Source organism: Vicugna pacos, chromosome 35 (genome assembly GCF_048564905.1).
Source record: "Vicugna pacos chromosome 35, VicPac4, whole genome shotgun sequence".
Classification (NCBI taxonomy): Eukaryota; Metazoa; Chordata; class Mammalia; order Artiodactyla; family Camelidae; genus Vicugna; species Vicugna pacos.
The window spans coordinates 25,690,424-25,703,403 of NC_133021.1; the positions used below are offsets into that span (position 1 = coordinate 25,690,424).

General features: G+C 35.4%; 1 protein-coding gene across 1 annotated transcript in view; it reads left to right on the top strand.

Moving 5' to 3' along the window:
- DNAJC1 (DnaJ heat shock protein family (Hsp40) member C1) overlaps positions 1–12,980 on the top strand; it is a 149,451-nt gene that overhangs the window by 118,818 nt on the left and 17,653 nt on the right. Inside the window, exon 9 of the mRNA XM_072955148.1 lies at positions 6,966–7,085. Coding sequence (XP_072811249.1) covers positions 6,966–7,085 — 120 coding nt within the window. The remainder of the gene's footprint in view (positions 1–6,965; positions 7,086–12,980) is intronic.

Sequence of the window (12,980 nt, forward strand, 5' to 3'; positions counted from 1 at the left end):
TAGACTTTAAAACAAAGACTATCATAAGAGACAGAGAAGGATATTTTGTAATGATAAATGGATCAATCCAACAAGAGGATATAATTTTATATTGTGTAGTGATCAATACATTTTTTAAACTTGAAGTTCAAAGCATGACTGACAAGCTGGTGGACTAATAGTGCATGTGCTCCAAAACTGAAAAAAAAAAAAAAACCAATTTGTACTGCTTTTTCATGAGGTCTTAAAGCCAGTGTCATGTTCTTAAATCTGTTTAATTAACCTCATGTTAGTCTTAAATGTGATATAACTTTATCCGAAGTAGTGTAATAGTGATATGTCTGACTTCGATTTTCTATACTTTGCTTTTCTTCATTTTTCTCAAAATAACAGTTTCAGGCAGTAAACAGTAATACAACTATTTATAAAGCTTTTCAGCATTAAAAAAAAAGAAAACAAATAATGACTGCACAAAGATTTTCTAACATAAATTTACCAATGTTCATTTTCAGTCATTCTTTTTGAATAATATAGTAAATATTTATTATTATATAGATACATACACACATACATATGTATCTTTTATATAATCTTAGTAAATAATAAAGTAAAAGTTGGGTCTTAATCATTTATAATTTCATCCAGAATACTTTTTTTTCCTTTAAGAACTTTGAATTTTACTTGGTTTCTTCTGTTGACTTTCTAGGTGACCTTAAGAAAATTATTACACCTCTTTTTGCCAGTTTCCTAACCTTGTATAGTTGATGACAGTGTTATTGTTTCGGGAAGAATAGACAGGATATAGCTTTTGTAGAGCATTAGAAAGGTATAGCTAAAATAGACGACAGAGCCACAAATCCTGATTTAGATCCTTTTGCAGAGTATACAGTACTATTCCACAAACAGGGACAAAGTTTTAAATAGGTGGAATATTTATTTGTAATTTAAAATAATTTGAATGCAAAAGAAAAGTTGTGACGAACTACATCTTAAAAAAATTTGCACAACAGTACAATTTCCTTATCTGTATAATGAAAAATTCTATGGCACATAATAGATAAATAGATCAATATAACATTAAGAGTCCTGAAATACACACACACAGTGTCAATTGATTTTGTTTTTAATTGATGTAGTCAGTTACAGTGTGTCAATTTCTGGTGTACAGCACAATGTCCCAGTCATGCATGTATATACATATATTTGTCTTTATATTCTTTTCCATTAAAGATTATTATAAGATATTGAATATACTTTCCTGTGCTATACAGAAGAAACTTGTTTTTTTAATCTATTTTTATATATAGTGGCTAACATTTGCAAATCTCAAACTCCCAAATTTATCCCTTCCTACCCCCTTTCCCCCAGTAACCGTAAGATTGTCTACTATGTCTGCGAGTCTGTTTCTATTTTATAGATGCTTTCATTAGTGTCCTCTTTTTTTCTTTTTCTAGATTCCACATATGAGTGATATCATATATTTGTTTTTCTCCTTCTGGCTTACTTCGCTTAGAATGACGATCTCTAGGTCCATCCATGTTGCTGCAAATAGCATTATTTTATTCGTTTTTATGGCTGAGTAGTGTATTCCATTGTATACATATACCGCATCTTCTTTATCCAGTCATCTGTTGATGGACATTAGGTTGTTCCCATGTCTTAGCTATTGTAAACAGTGCTGCTAGGAACATTGGGGTGCACATATCTTTTTGAATTAAGGTTCTCTCTGGTTATATGCTCAGGAGTGGGATTGCGGGATCATATGATAAGTCTGTTTTTAGTTTTTGAGGAATCTCCATACTGTTTCCACAGTGGCTGCACCAAACTACATTCCCACCAGCGGTGTAGGAGGGTTCCCTTTTCTCCACAGCCTCTCCAGCATTTGTCATTTGTGGACTTTTGGATGTTGGCCATTCTGACTGGTGTGAGGTGATACCTCATGGTAGTTTTGATTTGCATTTCTCTGATAATTAGTGATATTGAGCATTTTTTCATGTGCCTGTTGCCCATTTGTATGTCTTCATTGGAGAATTGCTTGCTTAGGTCTTCTGCCCATTTTTGGATTGGGTTGTTTGTTTTTTTCTTATTAAGTTGTATGAGCTGTTGATATATTCTGGAGATAAAGCCATTGTCAGTCTCATCTTTTGCAAATATTTGCTCCCATTCTGTAGGTTGTCTTTTTGTTTTGCTTATGGGTTTCCTTTGCTGTGCAGAAGCTTGTAAGTTTGATTACGTCCCATTTGTTTATTTTTGTTTTTATTTCTATTGCTTGGGTTGACTGCCCTGGGAGAACATTGCTGAGATTTTACATGTACTTCTCATTACTGCTTTCTGAATCCCCACAAAAGGGGAGAGTAAAGGAATAAAAAAAAGCAGAGATTAGTACTGTCGGTAAAGATTTGAGACCCCTGTCACACCCCCACGTTACTCCTTATCACTCACCTGTTGGGCCTGTGCAGTAAATTATCGTGAACCTAATTAGCTGTGGTTCTGGATGTGCTCATCTTGGGCCAGCTGCATCCCTCCACCTGATTTCACTGGGACTTGGCAGGAGGCTGACTGCAGCGTCCACTCTTGCAGGTTTTCGCTGTCTGCGCTGTCCCAGCACTAGCTCTTGTGGTTCCCCTCCACCCATACCTTTGTAAATAAGCCCTCCTGGACAAACAAAATAAGCACTCAACCAACCAAAAGGAAAAAAATAAATCTCTCCAATAGCTTTGTGTGTCATGCAGAGTAAATGAGCCCAAGTCCTCACAGTGGCCTCCAGGCCCTGAACATGATTTGAGCCCCTCACCCTCCGCCGCCTTAGCTGCTCTGCTCCAGCCGCCTTCGCTGCTCTGCTCCAGCCGCCTGGTCATCTTGCCATCCCTCAGACATTCTAGACGGTCTCCCACCTCAAGGCCTTTGTGCTTTGCTGTTTGCTGTGCCTGCAGTCATCTTTCATTATGTGCCAAAGCACCCCAACACTCAGTGACATAAAATATTTTGACAGGGAATGGATCAAACATCTTTGTGTCCATTTCTCAAAGGGTCCATTTATTTACTATTACTCCTCAAAAGAAGAAGGAATTTGAACTATATGCATTGTCTCGAGCAGTGTTTCTCAAACTATCTGTAATGAAGGACCAGGTTTTAAAAATTATTTCCGTCTGTTGCTGACCGAGTTGTAGTCCTGTTGTGCCAAACAAAAATGCAGCTCGCACTTCATGTGACCCATGGTGCTAGTCTGACGACGCCCCAGCTGGCTCATGTAAAGGAAGAGCTGACTGATCGTTCTTGGTCCTTGTGGCAGTTTTCAGTTGCTGTAAGTTTCTAACCCTTACTGCATGTTTCTGAACTTCTCACAGGTGGGTACCAGACTTGTTTGCCATTTGGTGCCAGACCACACGTGAGGATCCCTGGTCCAGAGGGGACCTCTCTTTTGGCAAGGTAGCTAAATCATAGATAAAGAGATCTTTTGGGGTGCAATGATTGCTGCTAAAGAATTACAACATTATAATAGCTTAGGTGAGAGTTTCTCTTCCTAAGAGCGAAAAGACATTTGAAGTGATTTGTTTTCAATTTTGTTTTTTTTTTAATATGTATCATTTATCCACATATACAGTCAAGGTCAATTAACTGCTCAATTTTCAAGTGGGAAATGAAAATTGTATAGCTGAAAGGCAAATGCACATTCTCAGACACAAAGGTGGAATTAGAGGGTAGCAGGTTACTACATGACTAGATACACAGCCGCATTATTAGGTATGTATCTGATATTTTAACTGTGTGCTATAATAAGGATTTTTTTAGGTAAAATCTGAGAAGTTATGAGTTGAACTGAATCTAAGAAGTTGTTGAATCCAAAATTGTAAGTTCTGTAATTACAAAAATAATGATCATTAATATGTCATTTCAATAGAAATATTGTTCATTGGGGAGTTTTAATATCTATTTATTAACTAGAACTAGACCTTTTGTCATTAAAGTATAAAAATGCACTATGTAAGTACTTTTAAAATCTTTCCTGTAATTTGGTCATGTTTTCAGCACTGAACAGATTGCAGGACAGTTTGTAGTTAAAATTTTATGGTCTAACTCTGTGAAGGGAAAGGTATATATAGGTTACTTTAAAGATACAGTGTGCTTTCCCTTCAGCCTGTCCCCCAAGGATTTTCACATCTTTGAACATAGCTGATTTTATGACAGTCTATCCCAAAGGGATACCATTTGGGAATACAATTTAAATGCTATATCAGCTCTTACTTTAGTAGATCTATTTTGTGGTCACTCCATTAAAGCATTGAATAATTTGAAAACTTTTTATTTTTTATTCCGTATGGAGATTTATTCCCAGAGCGGGACTTTTCTGATGCAAAATTGGAATGCTTGTGTAGTCACAACAGCTGTCCCCACACCATGTGGTATCTTCCATCTCTTTACTGTAGAGATGAATTTTTGGCCCAGTGTCTCAGTAATATTGGACACACATGGTTTTAAGTGGCAAGCAGGATGCTTATGCATTCACTTGACTTTCACAGCTACAGCTGGCTCCAGATTAGAACAAGGAGACGACATTCACACCACGGCCACCCTCACAGCTGAGGGAGGAGCTGGATCTCAGTAGGTGCTGCTGCTTCTAAAGACACAGCTAACTACTGCCCAGGGATTCACATTCACCACAGTGCCTTACAGCTGTGGGAGAGAGAACATGCATCGCTACAGGGGTTCTCTCAGATTTCAGATTATGGTCCTAGTTAATATCAACCTGGTTTTTTAGTATTAATAATAAAATCGTGGCTGTGAAACAACAATACAAAAAGGAAAGATTATCAGAGCAGTAGATGATTTTTTAGGCCTAGCCATCCACATGTGACTTTCATGTTTTCCTTTCTAGGGAAAAAAAGTGGCACTGTCCTTTTAGACTCATTAACAGGAATTAAAATTAGATTGCTTCTTAATGCCCGTTCATATATGTAACTTGTTTGGAAAGCCAATCTATTAAAAATAGATTATTTTAAAGAATTAGTTTACTATGTGAAACAGTGGCTTACATTGATATTTTTAGACAATACCGTTTGCTCCGGAAATGTTTGTTGTAACTAATGCAGAAATAAGATGACTTGATGTAGTGTGGAATGGCATGGATATCCTATGTGGCTTGAATACTGTAATCTCGGTGCAGCATCAACTTCATGCTCTTCGTGGGATGACTTTGTACTATAAGCTTATATTTAAGTTCGTCTTAGCTCTTTTGCATTTCTGAAGCCAATTGGTATAGTTTTTAAAGTTGCAGCTTTTAGCAAAAATTATTTCCTTGAAAATCCAATTCTGTCTCTCCACATAATACCTGAATAATACTTTCTCTTAAAGTAGAAACAAATAACTAAAAAGAAAAAAACCTTCAGTGTAAATTTTTAAATTATCTGATATGGAGAATTAGATTTCTGACATTCATTAGATGTCAAAGAAATTCCGACCATACTCAATGTAGGCTACCTTTTTATAGAAGTGAATTTATGCATGTGGTTCGTTAGGGTTGTACTGATGAATATGTTTGAGGCTTTCAGCTCTTAGTGGATACAAAATAGAATGATTGATAAAATCCTCCCTACTATTGGCTATTATTTACTGACTCTTAAGTGGCAGGTTGTATTTATGCCAATTTATCTGCTTCAGGGAACATTCTTGATAGCAGAACAAAGTGAATAAAAGTAGTTTGCTTTGCAAATGAATGCAAATGGGAGAGCCTTTCGGAAAGCCCTTTAACACGGGCAGTGCACTTTGATTATGAGTGAAGCTGCCATTTGGACATGGTGAAAAGAGCACGCTTGAACCATTGATTGGGGGAGACAGTAAAAAGTCAGGAAGGGCCGCGTTAAGCTTGCAGTGAGGCAGGCGGATGTCAGTGTGGTTAGAGCACAGTGGGAGAGTGACAGGGAGGATTAGTGTCAGGGAGAAGCTTTGCTGTAGCTGTGGAGATAGTCCCTGGGGTCACTCACCTCTGACTGTTGCTCTGTGCTGATGGTTCTGTAATGCAAACGGCCTGATGTATGCCTGTTCATTATCGGAAACAGTGATTAGAAAAGGTATTTGTCTCAAAGGTTTCCTTCTTTCTTTCTTCTCTTCTCTTTATTTTCAATTAAAGGAAAATAAGGTGGCTTCCTCCATCTTTGCTGACTCCTAGAGCCTTGTGTGCTACAGTGTGGCTACTGCCTCTGGCAGGGAATAGTTTAGTGCTAAACGGTTTGTAAAGTAGTTGTAACCTGGTTATCTGTTATTTGATAATGGTTTCTTTGGCTTCAGCTTTGGGTTTCACCAAGCGGTAGTGCTGAGTAAAATGCAAAGAATATGCTTGCACTTAAAAGTTTTGCTTTTGCAAAAAAGATTTTGTAATCTTTAAGGAATTTCATTCATTTTAATAATTTGATCAACTATTAAAAGCTGTTTACCTTCTCAGAAGAAATGCTGCTTTGCGTGGACTTGATGGTTTAAGTCTTGGTTGGGAAAGTTTATTTCTTTTCCCAAGTTTTATAAAATGCTAATAGCACTTGATAAGTTAAACTTTTTGAAAATACATGATTTTTTAGAATTAAATGTTACACTGAACAAAAAATACCTGTCTCAGTCCTGTTTCTAAATCAGTACATTTACTTGTTCATATTTTCACGTATGCTTATAGTTTTTTGTTTTTGTAATCAGGCATTTGTGAGCATTAGTGACACAATGCACCTCAAAACAATTGTCTTTCTTTTTGTAATGTCTTCAAGAGCCTGGGTTCGCGATATTTCTTCTTTGTTATTTGGTTTACATCAGAACTTTTTATAGGCTACTGAAGCTTTGCTCTCTGTTAAGCATGTAGCTCAAACCTTCACCTAAACTATTAGATACATTTTAACGTTGTTATTTTTGCAGACAGCATAATGCTAGTACTTTGGTTCACAGGTTTATTAAATGCTTGTAGCAAACATTCTCTAAATTCTTTTTTTTTTTTTAATGTTTTGTAGGCACCTGAATGGACGGAAGAGGACCTCAGCCAGCTGACAAGAAGTATGGTTAAGGTCCCAGGAGGGACCCCAGGTCGATGGGAAAAGATTGCCCACGAATTGGGTCGATCGGTGACAGATGTGAGTTCACTCAGATTTGCATTGCATGGAGAGTGCAAACAACAAACCAGAACAAGGCAACTATGTAGCAGGCAGACATAGATGCATCCATATTATCTTTGGAGAAAGGCTACAGTCCTTTTAGGACCTGGAAGTGAACCATTAACGAAATAAGTAAGAAGCAGATGTCAGCCAGTCCCCTGGTCCACAGTTTAGAGACTTAAGCTACTGTATCTTAGTCACAGAAAAACAATGCTAGTTTCTGTGTTTAGAGTGACCCCTTTAGCTGTGGCAAAAAATAGTCCTCAGATCAGAATTAGAAAAGTTACATTTCAGCTGGATCTTTTTAATGTTGAGGTTCAGGTTGCTTTAGGTATTTAGACAGGTGGTTTGCATTAATTAAATGAGCACTCTTCCTAAAATGTTTTATTTCAAGGATGATACCTACCATCCATTTTGACAATTGTTTAACCCCCTAAAATTTTATGCATATAATTTTAATATATAATTATAAATAAAATTTGATATTTACATATAAATATACATTTATACATGTATGACTCATCATACCTACCATTTAAAAGACAAAGTGTTTACCTGGAAAGTTTTAGACTTAGCACTTTGGAAATTTAGAGCAGAGAATCATAAAAGCACCTACCACAGCACCAAACATGTACTAAATAATTTACTGAATTTATTTTAAAATAAATCCTTTAGATCTAAAATATTTAAGAGGTTACTAAAAGCAAAGATTCAATTCTTTAGTACACCTTTGGGTCTTAAATCCTGCAAAAGAATTAAACACAACTACCAAAAAAAAAAAACCAATCTGTTGCATAAATGCTATAAGTTATTTTTCATAGTAAACTTCCACTTTTTAATTTAGAAACAAACTTACAAAACATATGACTTTTTTCTTGTTTTTTTTTTGAGAATTTTAAATTACATAAATGTTTTTACTACCATATTTAAAATCACATATTTGAATTTTGTAAGAAATTTTTCATTATTTTGGCTTCAGAGTTAAAGTCTGATCATGTGGAAAATTACCCCTTGTACTTTTTTTTTTTTTTTTTTTTTGCTATTTCATAATGAGACCAGTTAGCTTAGGTGACTGGAGAAAAGTCATAAGGATACCTTTTCTTCTGCTGAGAATGTTACTGGGATGTGCATCTTATTATCTGGCTTAAAGGCTGTTTGTAAAAGATAAGTTAATGACTTACTTATCAGTAAATATCTGACCAGATTAAAGATATTCCATCCTTAGTGATGTTTAAGTACTGTAATCCTCTGACTGTACTGCTATTGTTAATATGATGATTAACAGAAATTACTAAAATAAGTTTTAGAAAGTCATAAAACAAGCATTGGTTTAAAAGGGTCCCAAAACTTTGAGTTCAGTTGGCTAATGAGAGAGACTAGTTCACTATTTAGTATCACCCTTGAAGACAGCACTGCCTTAACTTTTTAAATAATATTTCTGTGACACCTTACAATTAATGATAGAGGCAAGTAAGAAATTGATTAGAGCAACACTTTAAATTTGTTGTCATTAAAATTTGGTTAAATTTTAATCTATATTTTTAAGAGGAGAGAGATGAATGTTTAAATGATAAGAATATACATGATGTAACCAACAGAGCCTTGAAGTGGCTGGTTAGTATTATAGATACAGAAAATCCACATAACTTACAAGCATAGTCTTAGTGCAGTCTTGGTATATGTAAAGTCATCTTTTCACACTTTTGCAAATTCATCCCATAGGTTCGTTTCCAGAAGAGACTGATTCAGTGTATACAATAGATATTTTTTCCTTTTACCATGGAAGTAGCATTTTCAAAAGACTGCAAAAGTACCTTGGGTATAAACCTTAAGGTTTGGGGCACTAAAACTGCCATTGTAACTTTTCTTCTGTACCCGTATGCACATATATAGACTCATACTCTGTGTTAATTCTGTGAGCATCGTTTCCATGGCTGGACTGTACATTTCATTCCAGTAACTACACATACACACAGACTGTAAACCACTCTCTCTCTCTAGAAGAGGACAGGTGTCTTAAGACTCAGAAGTCACTTTAGTGAACACACAGTGAATTACACTGAAGCAGCTAAAATGAGTTTGGCTAATACAGTTACTTTAGTAGAATGTTAAGTGAAAGTTGACCATACTTTGGAAGATCACTGATACTTTTTGGCATATGGTGGTAATTAGATTTGTTTTCATTAAGCATTTGACTCTGAAAAAGAAAGCAAGTTCAGTTTGCTGTCATCGGAAGCCCTGCACACTGACCGGCCACCTGTACCCATTCGCCCCAGCTCTGCACATCTGGCCTTTGACTTTGCTAAGTGTGTAGCTTCAGGCTTAGTTCTCTTTCCTTCAAGAAACAACTGACCTTTTTGGGGGAGGGGTGAGTGTGCCTGTGGTGGAATCTATAAATTTTTTATTTGGATTGGCAGATTAGAGTGAAAAATCCATTTTATTCCTCAATTAAGAATTTTCTGTGTATTAATTGTCATAATTAATGAGTTAAAGTGCTAAATTCTACTCTGGAACAATGTTATTAGCTTTGTTAAAAAAAAAATCAATGCAAAGTGTAATACCTAAGCAGCAAGGCCTGCTTTATTACGATGAAATATTTTCAGTGTCAATCTGTGTCTTTCAATCGGACAATTTTGGTAACCACAAAGGACACTCAAATTGTAAAAATAACAGAGGAAACAAAAACTGTCTGGCTTGTAAAACCAACTTTAATGTGATTATTAACTGCAGGTTTTCTAAATTAAGGTCAGGGAGCCTCAGATTTCTTGCTTGTGAAATAATATCATTCCTCTTGCCCGAAAGGATGTAAACCGATTCTGCTTCTCTCCGTGGTCACTAATCTCTTGCATTCTGGTTGTGATAACAGACCGATTTAGAGATTTTCTGCCTGCTTAGAAAAGGCCCAGGTAGGCAGCAAAACAGAAGATAGGTGGTTAGATTTATCATTAGCTTAGTGCCACAGTGAGGCATAAGGGGCGTGCAGATAAGCGTCCCCAAATGCGAGTGAAAAGGAGGAGGAAAAATGACAAAATTCCCAGTTTTCTTTTGTATAGCCACAAGGGTGGAGGAGGTACCTGGTGGGGGAGTCGTGCTGTTAGGGCAGTTGTTTCAGAAAACATTTGTGGACTATTCAATAGCAAGTAAACTTTTATCAGTGAACTAAGTATGTAGTATATATAATGCTGAATGGCATGTGTTAGTTAACATTTGAAATATTTTATCTATAATAAAGTGTTACAGTTCAGGTATATCTTAGTTAAAACTTTGCATTTATTAAACAAAGCTAATAACATCGCTTGTATTTATCCAGAGTAGAATTCAGCAATTTAACTCGTATATATTTTGGCAAATATTTATTATTGCTGTTCCTTTTAGAGTCAGACCAGTGTTCCACAAGTTGCAAAGGTGACAGGTTCATCCTCACCACCCTCTTCATCAGGCTTCCTGCCCCAGCACTTCTCTCCCTGAGCCTGACCTCATGCTCCTCTCCCCTCCTTCGCCTCATGACTTTTAAAGGTATTTCAGTTTTATAAGGAATGGGTCCTTCATCTAGTTCTTGCTAGATGAGTCACTAGCTAATCTAATAATCAGTTTTCAATCTGATAATAATACATGATCGTTTAATGTGTTACCACATTACTCACATACACGTTTTAATCAGAGCCTTCAGGTCCTTATCCCAAATATATGAATGATTGATGTAAGAATTTCAGGCAACTTGGTTGCCTTTTTGAAGGAAAGAGAAGGCAGAACATTATTTTGAGAGAGTAGGACGTTTTAGTGTCCATCAGAGAAAACTACGTAGTTAAATTGCTTAATCTGTCTATTGGCCTGGTTAGAGTTTTGCTATATATTACGATTTCTGGGCCAGAGGTTTATAGATTTACATTCTGTGTCATCATTGCTATCTCAGCTTTGAACAAAGTTACATGTAGAACTGGATTATAAATTATATAAATTACTGCATGAGAATAACATTGCAAAAGTCAGATAAGAGATCAAAACATTTTTAACTGCTTTAAGTGATAATATTGACTATGCTATCATTCATTTTTATAGTATTTTACATTTTTCAAAACATTTAAATATGTTATTTTACTTGACCTTCACAACAGCATTGTGGAAACAGGCAAAAGTTATTTATACCCATTTTACAGTTGAGTAAACTGCTACTAAGAATTTATTCAAGGCGACACAAGTATTAGTGGAGGTGTGGAACAATATTAGATATTTTGATTCCTCATCTAATACGTTCTTATCGCTACTTAATACTGTTTTATTGCTGGATATATGAAAAACACTTAAAATGTAGCTAGAGACTTATCCTTAGACCTTTTTTAGTAAAATTGTGTTCATACGGAAAAAAAAATTTCTTTTGAGTGTATTATTTCTAAAAGTTTCTTCTAATCATCCGTAATGAAAAATGACTTCTATAAACATCTTGCTGTTGATCATTCTCGACATTAGTCTTCTAGAGGGTTAGGACCCCGTATTCTAACAGCGTTCATCTGTACCTCACTAGGAAGCATAAGCTGCTTTCCATGACAATGCAGATCCGCATCACGTTTCTAAACACCTGCAACTACTCCCTGTTGTCTTCATATAAGTAAGGAGCATCCTACTGACTTGTTATTTAAATTGCTTCCTTTGGGGCTATTTTACTAGGATTTTTTTTTCTTCATTCATCTTCTCATTTATATCTCTTTCCTTAGCTTATATGCCTAGAAGTAGGCTGCTTGGTTCAAGAATATGATTGTTTTTAGACCCTTTGATGACTCTAAAATTGGCCTCAAGAAATCCACAGTGCTTCTGGTAGTAAGAGAGGGGACACTGCCTCAGTCTCACAAACACTGATCATTTTTTGCTTCCCACCACGGCTCATCAAATAAGTGGAAAGTGCTGTAGCTCTGATTTCTGTAACTTACCTCCTTACTTACTGGTCTTATTTCAGATAGAGTTGTGTTAATTCATTAGGATTTTAGGATCGATAGTTCTACCTTCTTGAAAATAATACTTTACCATTTACTTTATATCATATTTTGTTATCTTACTTGATTGTATTAGCTAACAATTCCAAAGAAATGTTATATTACAGTAATAGTGATTAGTGAGGACTTTTTGCTCAACATTTTAATAAGAAAACCTAATGTTTAGCCATTAATTTTAATATTTGTCATTGATATGAGACTACTTATGCTAGGGAAATGTCCTTCAATTTAATTTTTCCAATTCAAATTTATTATGTTCAGGAACAGATGTGAAATTTTAACAATTTTTTTTAACATCCCTTGACTTGATCATATAAGTTGTCTCATATGGCTTGAGGATGAATATCTTATCAAGTTACCCTTTTTGTATTTCCAAGATAAAAGATTAGTAATATATAACCAAGTTTAATAAACAGCTAGATTTTATTTGTTCATTTATTTAGAATTCTTGCATTTATGTATCTTTAAAATATTATAGAACTTTTTGGTGTTTTGTTAATTGGGTATCTATAGGTAGGGTTATACCAGGCTTCCAGAATCAGTTTATTATACCTGCCTTCCAACATCTAGAGGGTCAAGAGACTCCTGAATTCATTAAGACAAAAGGAAAAGGGAAGGATGCTATTTCAAAAATCAGAACAAAAATAAGTATTCAAATAAGTAGAATGGTTGAAAGTTATCATCAGGAAAACCTCTGAGAGAGCAGAATAAAGAGACAAGTAATTTTAAAATACTTACTAAGAAAGATAAGGAATACATGGAATCAGTCCAAGAGATCAAAATCTTACTTTAAAAGTTCCAGTTAGACAGAAAACAGACAAAAGAGCATTATTCAGTAAATAACGAGGTTTTCCAGGGTGAAGAAACACCTGGAAACTTACAAGGT